Below are 16,103 nucleotides of genomic sequence, written 5' to 3'. Positions count from 1 at the left end.
GCAGGAAGCTGAATTAATGCTGTCTCCACTCAATCCCAAAACCACAGTGTGTTGGAGGAAGCTCCAGGAAGAGTGACAAAAATGCTGATAGGTTTAAAAAGTGTAGAGTAAATGAGAAGATTAAGGAGGCTGGTATATATTCATTGAGGAGGAAAGATGTGTGAAGGGATATGTAATCACTGTCTGCAATCCATAAAGAGACACTACTGAGAGAATGGGGATCCATTTTTCTCAGTGGTTGGTACAAACAGGCCTAAGACATAATGGTCCTCAGGTGCAGCAGGGAACAGTTAGTAAAAAAATGAGGAAAAACTTTATAACTCTAGGAACAGTTTGGTGACAGAGCAGGCTGCCAAGGCAGGCTATAGAGCCACCAGCACCAGAGATATTCAAGGCAGAGATGAGTCACCCATCTGTCAGGGATGGTTTAGGTGTAATCAGATCTGCCACAATGTGCAGCAATGGCCTGGATGATGCACCAGAGGTCTTTTCTCACCCAAATGAGTCTGTGATTTGTCATTTGTGCCTATTTCAGTGTGTGGTACTTCGTACGTGAGTGTTTGTGCTCCATTCCTAATGTTCCCATAAATACCTGGAGCCTGGATGCCTCCTGGCCTGTACTGCCAGTTAGTCCAAATGCTTTCTCTCTCTCTTTCTTATCCATTTTCTCCCTCTTGATTCATTTCTCTTACATTTCCACATTTACCTGTTGATTGCTGATCCTTTATTTCTGTGTGACCTCTTGTCTCTTTTTGTCTTCGTTTCAGGTACACTTGTATGTGCTTTCATGCTAATGCACTTGTGCCTGAGCCTGTGCACACACACACACCTCTCCATGCTCCCTGCACTTTCCTCCTCCTGTCTGTCCTCCAGCGAGAGCCATGAGCGGAGAAGGGCAGGCAGGAGGAGGATTTTTCTTTCTGTAACCAGAACTGCCGAGAATCACCAGTTTGGGTTTGAAAGCCTTAGAGGTGTACTCACTTTGGTCCATGTTTTTGGTAATACACTGGTCTGATGACCGACAAGAGGTGGAGCATTAACTCTGCTATATGGTTGCCAGATCTGCTTCACATCTGATAGTCTAGGGCTGTGCACAGGACAAGCTTGAGTTTGCCTGCACCCCTCCTTGTGACTTACCTTGCACCCCACTTCTTTGCAAGCCCCACATAAAAGCTGAACAAGCCATCATGGCCATCTGACAGTGACAACAGAAATAACTCACTGACAGTGACAGAAACCTTGCTCATGGTGATGTGCTGCATCTCCCTAAACTTGCAGCAGTATTAGGAGTGCTTTATGAAACTAATATGGGTTAAGTACTTGTGCTGAGTGCCAGGTGGATTTCAGAAAGCAAAACCAGGAAAAGTTTCCTCCATCAGCAGTGAGTATACTTGGACAGCCACCAAAGCCCAGTGACTTGTACTAGCTGTTATTGTGACAGAGAGGATCATTAAGGTGCTTTTATTTTGAGTGTAGGAATGTGTGCATATGTGTGTACAGGAATCTGTGTATTGCCTGAATTCATCCATCGGGGAGAAGTCCTAGGTGATCTAAGCTCTTCTTTTCTAACCTTTAGTATCAGTGAAGCTATCTGTTGTATCAAGAAACTGTTAAACTTCAGTGTGCTTAAGCCAGGAAATGGCCAAGCTAGGTTATATGTGAAACCTTTCATGGAAACAAAGGAGTCTGTGGTAAATACATTAAATGATAATGAATATGCATGTTTTCTCAGAAATCATTTGGAGCTACTTTATAATGGCTACACTAAAATGACTTTCCAAAATTACAACTGAACTGTCAGTCTTACCACTAGGCTCCTGCAGGTAAGTGTTACCCCCTTTCAGTATGTGGCTACATAGAAGTTTTCACACAGCATGATGTTGCTCTCATTTTTTTTTCTTCGACCTTAATCACTGTTGTGTATCATCTTTTGTGTGTCTGTGCTTTTCCATATATGGCAGATAAGCAGAAGCTATGAAAGTAATTTGTAACAAAAAAAAAGGGCAAAGTAAATTGTGTTAGACAGCATGCTACAGATCAAGACTGGCAACAAAAGTAATAGTGAAGATGTGCTGGCATATAGAAGGGTTTATAATTAAATTGCAACATTAGCAATTTCATTGTTGGTGTTTCTTTAATATATCTTATGAGAAATGCTCTATTACTGCTTAAAGTAATTACTTTGTACTTGAAAACATGCATATATTTTAATGTCAACTGGTGGTAAAAATCTCACTTTTCAATTTACTTGTACTTGGCCATTTAGAAATATATTGATAACTTTCAGATCAGTAGTTTTGTAGGATAAATTCTTTACTCAAACTCTCACTCATTAAAAAAAGAATTTAACAGTAGTTTATAGAAAACAGATTGATTACTGAAAGTAATATTTGAACTTTATTAAGACAGTCAAAAATAAATCACAGGCAAACTACAAAATAGTTAGATTGATACATAAGAGACCTAGTCAAACAAATCATCAGTTATCGTCACAAAAACTCTACACTGTTAATACGAGTCTCTATACATATTTCTCAAAGAAACAGCTTTGGAGATAGTAGCATAATGAATTACTGTGAAGAGGTGTATCTGTCTGCAGCAGAGAAAATCTATCTTATTTTAAATGTGCATGGGTGCGGAGAAAATTATTAACATACAAACCTGGTACCAAGGAGAATATGGCATAAAAAGAAGCTTAGAGGTCGTTTGCTGTGATGAAACAGGTCCTAGCAGCACGTAGTAAAACAGAATTAAAACAGGGTAAAGGAAGAAGGTGTGCTTAGTAGAAATTCAGAAGCTTTAAGACTTTTGCCCTCAATTGCTAAAATTGTATGGGTCAATTAGGACAATTATATCTTTCTCATGGGTAGTGTCTTTTGATAAAGGAGAAACAGTGGCAAAGAAGAACGGCAAGGGATGACAAGAAGTTTTTGTGCCACTTCTGTGTTATCTCAGGCATGGACTAGCTATGTGCCAAGCTGATTCCTGGCACAAAGGAGAGAGGCAGAGCTCCTTCCCATCTTCTAGCACTCCATTACATGTCCTTGTCTGACCACACTCACCAGAGCATCATTTGTTAGGACTGCTAGCCCATTATTCACTGAGTGACTCAGGGGCATATCGTGGGTTGTGATCAAATGTACATGCTGCTGGACTCTGGCAGTAACCTTTCCAGGCAGGATCTGGGTAAAAGTAACTCATGAAGCATTCTGGAGAGATCAGAGTGTTCTCAACTGCAGGCTGAAGGGAGATAACATCCTAATTAAAGTAATGAGAAAGTGAATAAGATGGCCTCAGAATGTGAGTTTGGAAGCCCCTAAGTTCAAAGATACCACCCTGTTCATTTATATGAGTTTATTTTCAGTTTGCTTCTGTTATTCTCTTTGAGTGTGACTTTTATATGAGGGAAGATATCTTCATGTGTATTACTGATCATGCTTAAAGACTCGAGTCCAGTCCAGGACCTTCCAAGATTTTGGGTAGGACATAATAGGAAAAAGGCCTCAGTTTGAGTGTATGGCAAAGCAACAACAACTCACAACCCATTATGTAGGTAAAGAATCAAGGCAAAGAAAGAAGAGCCATACTCAAGACCATGCAGGAGATATGTCATAGCTGATACCTGAACTAATAGGGTCCTCCATTGTCTTAAAAAAAATCCCAGAAGTAGATTTTTTTTTTTTTTGTAATAGCAAGGGAGTAGAAGATCAACCTAGCCATCTCCTTGTCCAGCTCAAGCACATTGCTTTGTTCAGTCTAGATGCTTTCAGTGAAGGACTCCATTTTGCCATGTTGCGGCATAGCTGAGTTGGTATGAAGTAGAGAGGCAACGTCTACCCAGAAGCTCTCATTACCAATAGCTGATCCTGTGACACAAGTTGGAAAACAGGTGCTCCGGACACTTGGTGATAAAGCTGGTCACCAGTTTTGCACCCTTGTGCCCGCTGATGGCTGCTCAACCCCTTGGGTTTGCTGCTGCTCTCCTCAGAAGTGCTGCTCCCAGTGGAACGATTTGGAGGATATCAGTCTGAATCTGCATTCAAACTCAGTCATTTCAAGATGAACCGAGAAGCTGAAGTGACCTATTAGCACAGCCAGCAATCTTTGTATTTTTCTGATTATGTTTTATATATTTTTTTACCCTTTGTTCAATTATGGCAGGATCCCTTTCTTCTTGTCCGCTCATGTTCTCTCTCAGTGCTAAGTGCCAGCTGTCACTGCCTGCTGGATAATTACCATTTTACAAACAGTGTTTAGGGAAATGCCATCAGTTTCTGAATATGTGGCTGTCAGGCCTTATTTGAGGGGCTTTCCTATGTTAACTACCTCTTCTCTTTTCAGGCAGGAGGGCAAGGGAGGCGAAGGAAGCCGGGAGATTTATCTTGTCTCCAGGCATTTGAAGAAAAATTGCATTTCATCTTTCTCACATTTTGACTGTCAATGCTTATTCCTTCCCCCACCCTCTCTCCCAGTTTATGCACTCCTCTCACTTTTTCTTTATGACAGGCTGCTCTGTCCTTCTTTGCAGCTCCAGTGGCCTGCAAGTGACTGCTGGCAGCAGAGAAGGTAGAGCTGCTTATCATGGGGGGTTACTAATGGGAAGGAGGGCATATTCTCAGAAATAGTCATGGCCCCTCATTACTGTAATATGCCACTTAAAGCTACACGGGTCTTTCTGAAGTTAAGCAGGGAATCTGGAAAAAAAAGCTTATACTCCGATTGCCTTTCTGCAAGAAGTAGCATCAGTACAGCCAAGGAGGGATGAAGTCTAGATGTTACTGAGAGAGTCTGAAATCCTGGATGTAAAAACGAGACTCTAGAGAGGGACATCATCTTCTAAGATGTGGCTTTTCCAGGGTGCAAACTATACGGATGGTCCTATCTGGGAGGGTGGTGGGGAAGAAGGCAGGATGGCCACAGCATTTGATTGTGATTCAATTTGCCTTTGCTAAAATAGACAATGAGAGATGCAAAAAGAAAAATAATTTACATTCATCTGGAGAAGGTAGATCAAAATTGAGCTCTCCTCTGGTCCAAACCCTTCTGCTGTCATGTAAAGAACCTCCTTCCCCTTAGCAAAAACTGATAGCAATTTCTTAATCATTTCTGTAGAGCCCTGGTCAGGGGAAGTCAGCATGAAAATCAGGGCCATGTATATTACTAGATCAAGCTGTGTGAGCTGGTCCCAATAGTACTCACATCCCTGAAAGAAGGCTCTCCTCAACGTGTCAATATTTTGTCTTTCTAACAGTTTTTGCCACTTGTCTACTTTGGGGACATGAAGAAGAAGACAATGGAAGTTCCTTCTCAGGCACAGCAGCAGCTCTGAACTTCTTGTCGCAGTCTGAACAAAGGGAATGGGGTAGAGGAGGGTCTCAGGGGGATGTCCCTCATACTCCATTGCAGCCAGGGACACTTCCTGACAGAGGAAGGTAACTCAAGCTCTAGAAGAGACCGAGGAGTCGAGGAGTCGTGTGTGAGGTTACAAGAGCTCATGTGAAGTGTGCAGGAAAACTGCTGAGCCATGCCTAAAGTGGTTGCGTAAGCTTCCCCCAGTTAGCACCACAGGCCTGGGCGGCTCTCAGGGACTCAGGCAGGAGGCAGCTGGTCTGTTGTTTTTAATGTTACTGGTTGGAGTTAATGCTGTTAGAAGTGCCATGACAGATAAGAATTTCTGCAGCAAGGCTTAAATACCAGTGTAAGGAATAAAGACCTCAGTGCAGCTGTGATTTGGGCTCTCGGACCAACGTGGTGTTGCAATTAAATGATAAAGACGCTAACGTCTGGCGGGCTCAAGGGGCTCGAAATACAGGCCTTTCTCTGCCTTAGCAGTGGCACAAATGGACGTCACTCCCACATGCTTCTCTTGCTTAATGCTGCCTGTCACCAGGCAAGGCAGAAGCAACTATCCCTTATCTGCAGAGCCCTCTCCCATATTTTTTCCCGTTGCCCCTCATTTTCCACGCCGGGCCTGATCTTGTTGCTATGGTGATGTGTCTGACTTCGTGCATGCTACTTCTGGAAGCTGAGGAAAACGGTGCTCCCGTCCATAGTTTGATTCTGACTTGGGGCCATGGGAAGGAGAGAAGGAAAGGTGTCCTATGTGAGGAGAGAGATCTGTAGGAGATGAGTCTGTGCTTCCCACAGCTGGCACGAAAGCAAGGTTGGTGCAATACCTGCTGAACTGTCAATCTGAAGCATCCATCTCCAGGAAATTCTGTAAGGATAGAAAATATCTCTAGGAGATTTAAAGACCCTATTGATATTCACATGCTTAGTCGTGCTTTCCTGCAGAGTCTACTTAAGTGGAGATACTGAACACACGCAAGTCCCTCTAGCATGGGACAGAAGCAAGGAGCTAATTTCTAATATGTAGGTTTTTCCCTCCTCTGTCCTGTGAAAAGGATGTGTCCCAGCCAACCACCTGCTTGTGCCTTCCCTTCTTCTGTACATCCATTGTTAGTTAGGAATCTTAAAGCAGAACAGGAGACTGAACTTGTGACAGGGAAGGGAATATTTGGACCCCTAGAAATCAATATTTACAAGGTATACTACATCCTCTCCTCTCCACAGCCAGGCTGGAGAGTGCACCAGCCCCGTCTTCACTGAAACAGATAACTAGGTTGTTCAAAAAAAATGGAAAGTGCTTTCAAAATCATGTCTTATTTTGAAAAGTATTATGTCAGCCTGCTGTTCACAGTCAACATGTAATGAAACACGTTCATTAGCCATTTGGGTCATCACTTCTCATGCTTTTCCGTATTTGAGCTGCTCAGCAGCAGATTGGAAGGCATTTTTCTAACCATCCTTCCCAACCCTCTGATAGTGATAAGCAATATGTTTTGTACTGTTAGCATCATGGTTATAAATGACCGCCGTACCACATGCTACCCAAATTTAACATGCTCAGACAGTTCTGTCACTGGCAGCTACTCCATTCCTTAATATCTGTCCCCAGAGTAAAACTGCTTTTAAGGGATAGAATGGCTGCCGCCTCCTGCTGTCACACTGGGTATGAGGCAAGGCTGTCCTACTGCAGTGAAATTTGCTGCTCACCTCTTGTATCAACACCACTAGCTAAACTGTTCCAGTGGCATCATCATGCTCAGTTATTGTGATTCTTTTTTAGTTATTGGCATCCTGAAAGGTTCAAATCACTCTGCATTCCACTACCTTCTAACACGCTTCTATCCACTCAGCCATGTAAATCCTTGCCTGAGTAGTGTCAAAGCACCCCACAGTCTTGAATGCAGTCATCTCTGACTTCCCAAGACATGGAAGAGTTAACAAGCAGAAGTCTTGCACTAAAAACTGAGCCCTGGTAAGGTCAGGCAGGTTGTTCAAGGTCAGGCAGGTTGCTCAAGGTCAAAGCATGAAGTCTGTGCAGCTCTAAGAGCTAAGCCGGTGCCTGTCATTTCCCAACCCAGAGCCTTAGCCACAGAGCTGTGCTTCCTTCCTCTGGAAGCAGCTGGTTTTCTTCTATCATTTCTGTCTCTTAATTTCCTTCTCTCTGTGCTGTTTTTTATCACTTAGCCTGCAGAGCAATTGTGATCCTGTTTACTTGAGAGATGCTATACAAAATACAGTTGTATTGTATTTCATTTCATCCACAAGCCAGCATTCTCTGAGGGAGGCCAGTTGCCAGTGAGGACAAATAACCTACAAAGCAAAGGCCAGGAGTATTCAGCACTTTCTTGAATTTGATCTATTTCTTCCTTTAACACACACACACACAAACATACACACAGAGTCAGACCAAAATATTTTACTTTATGGAAGGAGCCTACAGTTAAATCTGAGTATAGTGCAGGCAGAGTCATTATCTAATGAAAGGAAGCTTATTGACTCCCTCCTCTCAATTTAAGATCACTTCTTCTCCTCCAATCTTTCAAGAGTAAAGCTGTTAAACAAAATTTGAAACTAATCTGGGCCACATCCATCAAGGAAATTGCCATGCCAGACAGGTTAGAAAGCCCTACGTTTGCACTGAGGGGGCTAGTGTATCCCCAAAACTGCATATGATGCTGAGATAGTTTGAGTCTGAGAAATCAGACCAACCACCTTGGTACAGAGATAGTGACCCAGATAGTCCAGTTAGTGAAGCCAGGACCAGAGATTTTGGATCAGAGGAGTCTGGATCAGAGGGAAGGTTGAACCATGTGAGTTGTCAATGCGGTTTGAGTTGATCACTTATGCAGACAGCTCTTTCCTAAGCTGGCTGTTCTGTCAAAACCTCTTTTCTTGCTGTCTGAGCTGTTCTTTCTCTAAGCTGGTACTTTTTTTTCTTATGTGAGCACATTTTTGGATCAGATAAAAATACAAATGGAAACACCCTTTCTGATTTCAGCTCTCTCCGTCATGCTCCCTGCTCTCATCTCCTTCCCTGTCTGTCTACTTTTTGTGTCCCTCTGGGTTTCTCAGTGGGCCTTTTCCTGCCACTCACTGTCTCTCACTCTCTCTCTCCTCTTTTTCCTTTGCCTGCCACTTTGTCTCCAGCGCACACCTAAACGAACTGCTCTCCGTTTTTCCCACCTGGCTTCCTTTCCCACTTTTCTCTTGTTCTCAGTGCGTCTCCTTCCTGTGCAGCCCAAAGGCCTCCTAAAAAAAGATTACCAAGCAGCAGCTCCTGATGGTGAGCTGTGCAAGAAATATCAAGTCACCAAAGGCAGAATGAGCACTGGAGAGGAGGTGCTGGGGGTTGGAGAAAGATCTTGAGGAGACTCCGCTGTTGGAGATTATAATTTCACAGTACCTTTCCTCAGTACGTCTGTTTGTCTGTGTAACTGAAAGTCAGCTGAGGCAAAAAATCATACGTGGTGCTTGCTGCCTGCCAGGGCTACTGCTGTTGAAGGGCCCATGTGTGGTTCCCTTCAGAGCCATGGTGATAGGATAATTCAGGTTAGAAGAGCCCCCAAGTAGTTATCTAGCCCAATCTGTTACTCATCATAGGCACATTGGAATGATGCCCTTCTCTGTTGGGGTGCTGTAGGATGTGTAGGTTTGTGCTCACAGAGGGCTGGGTCTATACCAGCACTTAAGAGGATGAGCACTGAAGTGCAGAGGTGGGCTCTGTTATTATATGAAGAAGTTCACTTCTCTCACTGGTTACTTAATCTGAAATGTTTTTTCCTGAAATATTTTTTCCTGAAATGTTTTTTAGGCTCACATCCTTCTCACGGTCTTCCTTTCCCGAAGTCTTGTCTTCACCTCTGGGTCTCTATTCACAACGGGTGAACTCTTTATGGGCAATACATGACGTTTTTCTATTTCTGTTGTCTTTCTCCAAACTTCTCTTCCTCCTCCTTCCTTTCCTCTTTCCTTGCTTAGACTTTGACTCATGCATGCCTCCCGTGGAGAGTATGACACACTTCTCTGCTGAGTTTATAGAAAGTCCACAACTCAAATAATTAATTTCTGTTGTTGCCCAAACTAACTGTGAAGTAGTTACATTTCTTTCCTGACACAGGAAAAGCAAGCAGGTGTCAGGGTGCCATCTGGGGCCTAAATTACAAGGTCCTGAATGGACTATCCAGAATTTTCTGCATGTGAACAGGGGCAAAAGAGAAAGAATGTAACATGAAGTTTTAATGCCAGTCATTGAAAGCAGCCTGGCAGCACAGTGGAAATTGATAGCTGGGGCACAGGGTTCAGCCCTGGGTACCTGAGGAGCACAAGCAGACAGATTGCATTGCACAGTTGGGCATTCATGTACCTTTCTAGCTAGTAAACGCTATCCAGAGTAAAAAGAAACTACCCTGGATTGTGGCAATGGATCAACATTTGTGATAGCTCCCTGGAAACTAACTCTCCGGTAAACAGCTCATACTCTGGAGTCTTTCTGAGGGGACCGTTGTAAGAAACACTGAGATCAGTTACCATGTTGAGGAGATACAATACCCTTTTGCAAAAGGGTACATTTTTCCAAGGGTACCTATTTCTAAGGTCTAGTAGTAAGTCGGAGAGACCTTCCTGCCTCTTCCTGCATCCCTTTCTCCCTCTCTGCCTTCCTCTCCCTCCCCGCCTGCTTCCCTCCATCCCAAGATCCCGAGGCTTGTCGTCATCATCCTTCTGTCATATCTCAGAGGAAGGCAAGGGTAAAGTTGCTTTGTCGTCTTACATGCCTCATGGATGAGGGTGGATATCAGTGCTGAAGTGACTTGGTATCTGATAGCTCTGGTTTGTGAGCAAAGGCCAATGGATCCAATAGAACTGTGTCTTCCCTTCCATATTCTTTCAAGCAAAGGGGCAAAATGCTTGATCAAATTGACATGATTGAATGGTTCAACCCAGGAGAAAGACTACTTGTGTATACTGAGCTTATAAGACAGCAGTAAATCCAGGTCAGATATAGGCTGTTGATTCAATACCACAGTTATATCAAATAAGTTTCGCTGTATGCCTGGAAATTGTTCATGGTTATAGTGGTATTGAACAATGCAGAAGCAAAAGATGTCACCAAGACCTGAAAGAATTCCCCACAAAGCTTTTATTTCACATTTACTATGCGTAAATCTCCATGGGTGTCCAATACTGCATTTTTTTCTTGTGCAAATCATGCTACTGAAGCTAAGAATGCACGTGGGTCAAAGCTATTGGACTACAATACTGAATTTATTGAAACATGATATATGTTTTTATTGAAATGTATGAATAATATGCATAGTATATATTGAAAAATGTATATATGTAACATGCAATGTAGCAGGGCTTACTGGTGCAATATATGGGTATATTCCTTTATGATCCATCTAGCTGCAGATGTGTCCACTGTCTGCCTGTGAAAGCTGCCATTTTACTTTGCACTCTTTTCCATTGGGAAGTGTAGCCTGCAAAGAATATGGCAGGGTTTAAATGAAGCTTTCAGAGCTGTTCACAAACATGAATGAATTAAACCTCACAGCTCCTCTGTGCAATACAGGAGACATCCTCACCTCATTCTGTAAGGCAGCCACCTGTGGAAGGCAGCAGCTGTTTAATAGTGCATGGTTACATTTTACAACTGTTGGGTACAACAAGTGATGACAGAAAATATCCAAATTAAACTAGTGGGAATTAGGCCCAGAGAACATAATTGCTCAAATTAAAATGTTTGTAGTTTAAGTTAACGCCTATACAGTGTGCAGATTGCCACCAGTTCCATAATGAACTCTTCTGGTTAGGGTTAAAGCTGTGCAAATATTTTTCTCTTTGGCTTCTGAAACAAAACATTTGGAGACAGAAAAATTGGCTTGTGTTGAACCAAATTGTCTTTGTGTTGGTCGGTTTGTCTCTTGTTCAGTTGCTCTCCTTTTTCATATAGAAGGGGAAAAAGAAAAAGATGGAAAACATCATTTCACTTGACACAAATTATTTCATTTGGCCCAAAGCAAAACCTTTCAGAGCAGCAACTTGTGAGAAAAGACCAGGGGAGGCCAACTTTGTAGAGCTGCTCTTATTGCTGCAAATGTAAAAGGCAGTACCACCAGCAATACACCAGCTCCTAAGGGTATTCACCTCACTGTCAGTGGACTGAGCTGCCAATATCCTGCCTACCCAGAGAGCCCAAGTCCAGTGCTGCAAGCTTTGGGAGAGGTATAAGAATTAAAGTGCAAGGAAATATTGTTATCTCTGTAGGGGAGAAAGACAGAGTGACTTCGCTACAGAGCAAGGAAAGGAGTGTGCCATAGTTCAACCCTTTAGCCAGTCCTACCATTTTAAAGGAATATGTACTTGGGAGGAATATATACTTGGCTGAAATAAACTCCTTTCTCAATTGGCAACAAGACTATTTGTCCAGCGTGGGCTGAAATTTCCACTTTGAATGGAATTTAATGCCTAATTTAGAAGGAAATCAAAGCAAAACAGACTCATTGCATCTCAGCATTGTTTTTGTCTGGTTTAACCTACTGTGTGGAACCATTTCAATAAGCGGTGTTACCAGCTGAGATTTCTTTTTCCCTTCTTTTTGGTTGCTGCCCAAAAGCTAGGCAAATGCATATCTAGTTTTATTTAAATTCACACTCTCATGGTTGGAAATTCACAGTATTGCTTTCTCCTCCAATGCCAGCCTTGCAGAGGCCTCCTTATGATGAAAGATCTTATTAGAGTTAGTGCTCTGTATCAAGGAGAGACAATCAATTCCTTTTGGAGATTTAATTTTAATCACGCGGCCTGGCTTCTGTTGCCCTTTGTTCCATAAAACTTTCACTGTTCCCTAGTCCTTGGTATTAGTTTCTGTGGATGGCAGGCTTCAGAGCTTGTCCTGGTAATCGGAAACAGGAGGTTACATTAGTCCCAGGTTGTGTTGCACACAGCAATTCTATTTGCAGAGCCTGTTTGCTGCACAGCTAACGGCTGCCTCAAACAGCGCACAAGTAATTTCCAAATGACACATCTCCTCTCCGTCTACAGCTATTTTAAACTTGGTTTGCCACGTGGTGTGGCCGTGACTCTGGAGGGAGTAATTTCCCCCAAACTCTCCCCTTCCAGAGCTGATGTGCTGTTGCCCTAAGCTGAATGCTGAATATTGAAGTCTTTCAACAGATGAACTTTAGGTCAATTATTATTCAAAGAATAGTTTTAGGAGCTCATAAAACTAAACTAGCAACCCACCATTTCCAGATAATTTCTACACAGAAAACAGAGACAACATTCATCCCATGAGCCACGGTGAAATTAGGTCTCAAAGTTCTTGTTCTCAGGGAGAAATTCAGAGCAGCCGCAGAGAGCATTATCACGCTGACTTCTGTGATTTTTTTTCCACTTCTTCTAGTAATCATCTCTGTCCTTTAACCTGCAAACTCCAGGACTGCTAGAAGGTATGGGAGTGTAACTGAGTATCCTGCATGTTCCCACTGTCACGTAGCCTGGGCCCATATCCCACTGGTACCGCCGTTTTTCAGCAGCCTGGCTGATTTATATCATGGTGGGATGGAGGGAATCAGACTCTTTTGTTTTGGCCATTCTCCAAATATGCCTTTTAGGAGCACTCCTCTTATTTGCATTCCTAACATTGACTTTAGTGTTGGGACTCAGTATATCCACTCTTGGGGCTTCTTTGGCTCTAAAGCCAGATGTGACTTTGGGATTGACCTTTTCTTCGAACAAGATCCAACTAGTATTTCAGATCTAAATGGTAGCACATGGCATAGCTCTGAATTTTTAATTGTGGGCCCCCACCTACACCTTTATGCAAAGCTCAACATTATCTTCATTCTTTCCACTTGTCTACTTGCAATGTCCTTGCTCCTGCTAGAGGATAGATATATTTGGGCTGGGAGGCTGTCTTAGCTAATGGAAATAATTTGAATCTTTTCCTTTGGATTGTTCTCCTGTAAATCTCTACGTCTAGGGTTTAAATCTAGGGCTGCTTTCTGCTTCATCTTTCACTTCTGCCTTTGATTCTCTTCCTCGTTGCTCAGTCCATTCTTGCTCCCTAATGCATAATGGTTCCATCAGGCTGGCAAAGGGTGGTTTCCATGTTGGTGTTATTAACCTGACTATTGGACTGACCTAATTCTCAGACAAAACCTATTGTTTTGTTTTCTGCAGTCTTTATCGATAAAGGCCGTTTTTATCTCATTCAAAAGAAGTAACACTGGGATTACTGGGAGCCTGTGAGGAAGCAGCCGGGCACTGACAAGAGTCTTAAGAATGCCTGAATGAAAATACTCACCTTGATCAGTGCCAAGCCTTGGTGATTGCTGAGTTCATAGCTGCCACTCCGCTTCTGTGTGCACAGCACTGTAACAAATGAGTGGTAAAGTAAAAAATAAATAGGATTTAATAGCTGTCAAAAGAATCCCAGCTGAAGTGAGGTTTACCTGGTGGATGGCTATTCATTTATCGCAACCAAAAGAAGTAAAGGTCACAAGCAGGCACAGATCTGTGATAAGGCCGTGGGCAGACAAACACAGATCCACCAGCATTTCTTGCTCAGATAGGCTTTTTTAGTTGTTACCAAAATGAAGTTTTGCATCATTTTTATTAGTACCTTGGCAATAACGGAATTTTTTGTTGGAAAAGCTGTCTGGGGGTGTTTGGGTTAGTCGGTGACTCCTAATTAATTTAGTTTAGTTTAGTTGGGATGTGTTACTTTATTGAAGTTGAGAGTGTATTTACGTAAGCATATCATCAGCTAGATAATTTTTCATTCTAGGTTTTAGGAATATTGCATAAGAAGCAGCTAGTATCTGCATGTGATACTAGCTTGTGGTACTAGCTTGTGCTACTGGAGATTTGGGAAATGCAGTTTAGATCCTGTATTGCCATAGTGATAGCAGGGATGTAGATTTGGCTTTCCTATAACCAGACAGGCACGAGAACCACCTCTCTGTCCTGGAATTGGCTTGTCTTTTTAGTTTTCTTTGGAGTTACATCAATTTTGTGTGTTTGTCTAGGTGTGAAACAGTTCTGAAATTTTAGGTTTTTCTGCATATGTAAAAGAATATTGGTGTGTTTTGGTTTTTTTCACTGACTTTAAAATTTCTTTATGACCAGTTTTTTGCTAAAAAGCTGAATCAATATGTGATAACTAAAGGGAAAGCTCAGGCAAAGTAGCACAGCAGCCCAGGTCAAGAGTATCCCAAGAGATGTCAGAAAATTGGACAGGTTTAAGCTGTGGGCAACTGAAGCCCTAACCTCAGTGACACAATTATTTCTCCAAGGCTGAAGAAAAGCGAGCTCAGAGGGAACAGTAACACATTATGGAGTCGAGGCAGGGGGCCAGGCTGCGGCTGTGCCCCTGAGAAAGAGGAGGGGCATGCACAGACACATGGGCAGCACACACATGCATGCACACACCTGCCTTTGATGGTTTTTTATATCTCTCTTTTGAAGGTCCTGAATCCTGGAGCAATATCCTTAGGTCCTTTTTCCTTTTTACTGAATTGAAAGTTTTCAAGGCTCGAATTCTAGAAACAAGGTATGAGAAAAAGGATTATCAGATCTTTATTAAATCTCTGTTCTCCTGTCTTTTAAAATTGCTTTTAATTTTTTTTTTTTTCCATAACGGTACATGAATCCTGTTGACAGTTTTCAAATACTGATACTGGATACAGTTAAAAAAGAAAGAAACTCAATCTTGAAAAATAAAAAATAGAAACCACATTTTTCTTTTCCCTTTCTTTCATCCACTACTTCAGATAAAGCCTTTATAGCCCAACTGCATTTTGCAAAGAGATTGTCTGCTTTGCCACAGAATATGATATCTGTGTACTATTTAGAAAATCTGCACAAATGCTTAGGGCAGCAAATGAAGATGGAAAATGTGCACTGGGAACGGATGTAGCTGTGATGGGCCATTGCACACTCCCCATACCCATCACAGCTGTTCTTCCACCAGTCTCTCTGCTTGGCAATGGAGAGGACTTTTAAGGAATAGTTTTAAGGAGTAACAATCCCTTTAGTCCATATGCCCCTCAAAATCTGCCTCTGTATCCATAAAATCCTGCACAGTTACCAGAATGCTCTGCAGTCCACTGATGAGCAGCCACTTGATTCTTTTTACCTTCTGCTTTTATCTCTGGAAGTCTTTGTTTCAAGCCCATTGTGTCAGTCAAAACATTTGATTTTGAATTTGTTGAGCACACTAGGATTTTCCCACCCTGCAGTTAGAGAAGGTGTAGAGTCTAAGACTTTAAAGATGTGTAAAGAACTGAAGATGTTTCTGGACACATTTAAGATAAGCAACTTCTACTGGGAGAGTCACCTTCCTGTTGTGCCAGAATAATGATTATGCAGCGCCTGCAATGTCTAGGATTTTCCAAAATGTCTCTCATTTCAGCAGTGAGGAAATATCACCTCTTACCTAGGAAATGCCCCCCCCCCACTTGAGCTGTAATCTGGGAGACAAGCTGTGTCCATCTATTCCTGGTGCCTCATTCTCCTGAACTGCAAACACCTATGGGGCTTTCTCTTCAGGCCTTCTACTCATGCTGGCCAAAGCACAAAAGTGGTAAGGGTGTTGTACAAGGATGATCTAAAAGAAGCCTCCTCATTGTACATATATTTCCCTCAGTCTGGAGTGGCAAATTGTTCTACTTGTCCATCCTTGCACAAGCATGGTGGGTGCAAACCCACCAAGGTTGTGGGTTGGATCCCTATATGGGCCATTCACTTAAGAG

The 16,103-nt window shown here is 42.5% G+C and overlaps 1 protein-coding gene across 2 annotated transcripts in view; it reads left to right on the top strand.

The window, feature by feature from the left end:
* Positions 1-16,103, top strand: part of LSAMP (limbic system associated membrane protein) — a 1,000,415-nt gene that overhangs the window by 235,205 nt on the left and 749,107 nt on the right. The window contains exon 1 of one of the 2 annotated variants that reach the window (XM_018074661.2): positions 6,097-6,163. The exons of the other annotated variant lie outside the window; for it this stretch is intronic. Coding sequence (XP_017930150.1) covers positions 6,127-6,163 — 37 coding nt within the window. The 5' untranslated portion in view covers positions 6,097-6,126. Of the gene's footprint in view, positions 1-6,096; positions 6,164-16,103 lie in introns of those variants that run through there. 2 annotated transcript variants of the gene reach the window in all.

The sequence above is a fragment of the Manacus vitellinus genome, unplaced genomic scaffold (assembly GCF_001715985.3).
Source record: "Manacus vitellinus isolate BGI_N305 unplaced genomic scaffold, ASM171598v3 scaffold_28_pilon, whole genome shotgun sequence".
NCBI classification, from domain to species: Eukaryota; Metazoa; Chordata; class Aves; order Passeriformes; family Pipridae; genus Manacus; species Manacus vitellinus.
Note: the sequence above shows the minus strand (reverse complement) of the source record. Positions and strands in the feature narration are given on the sequence as shown.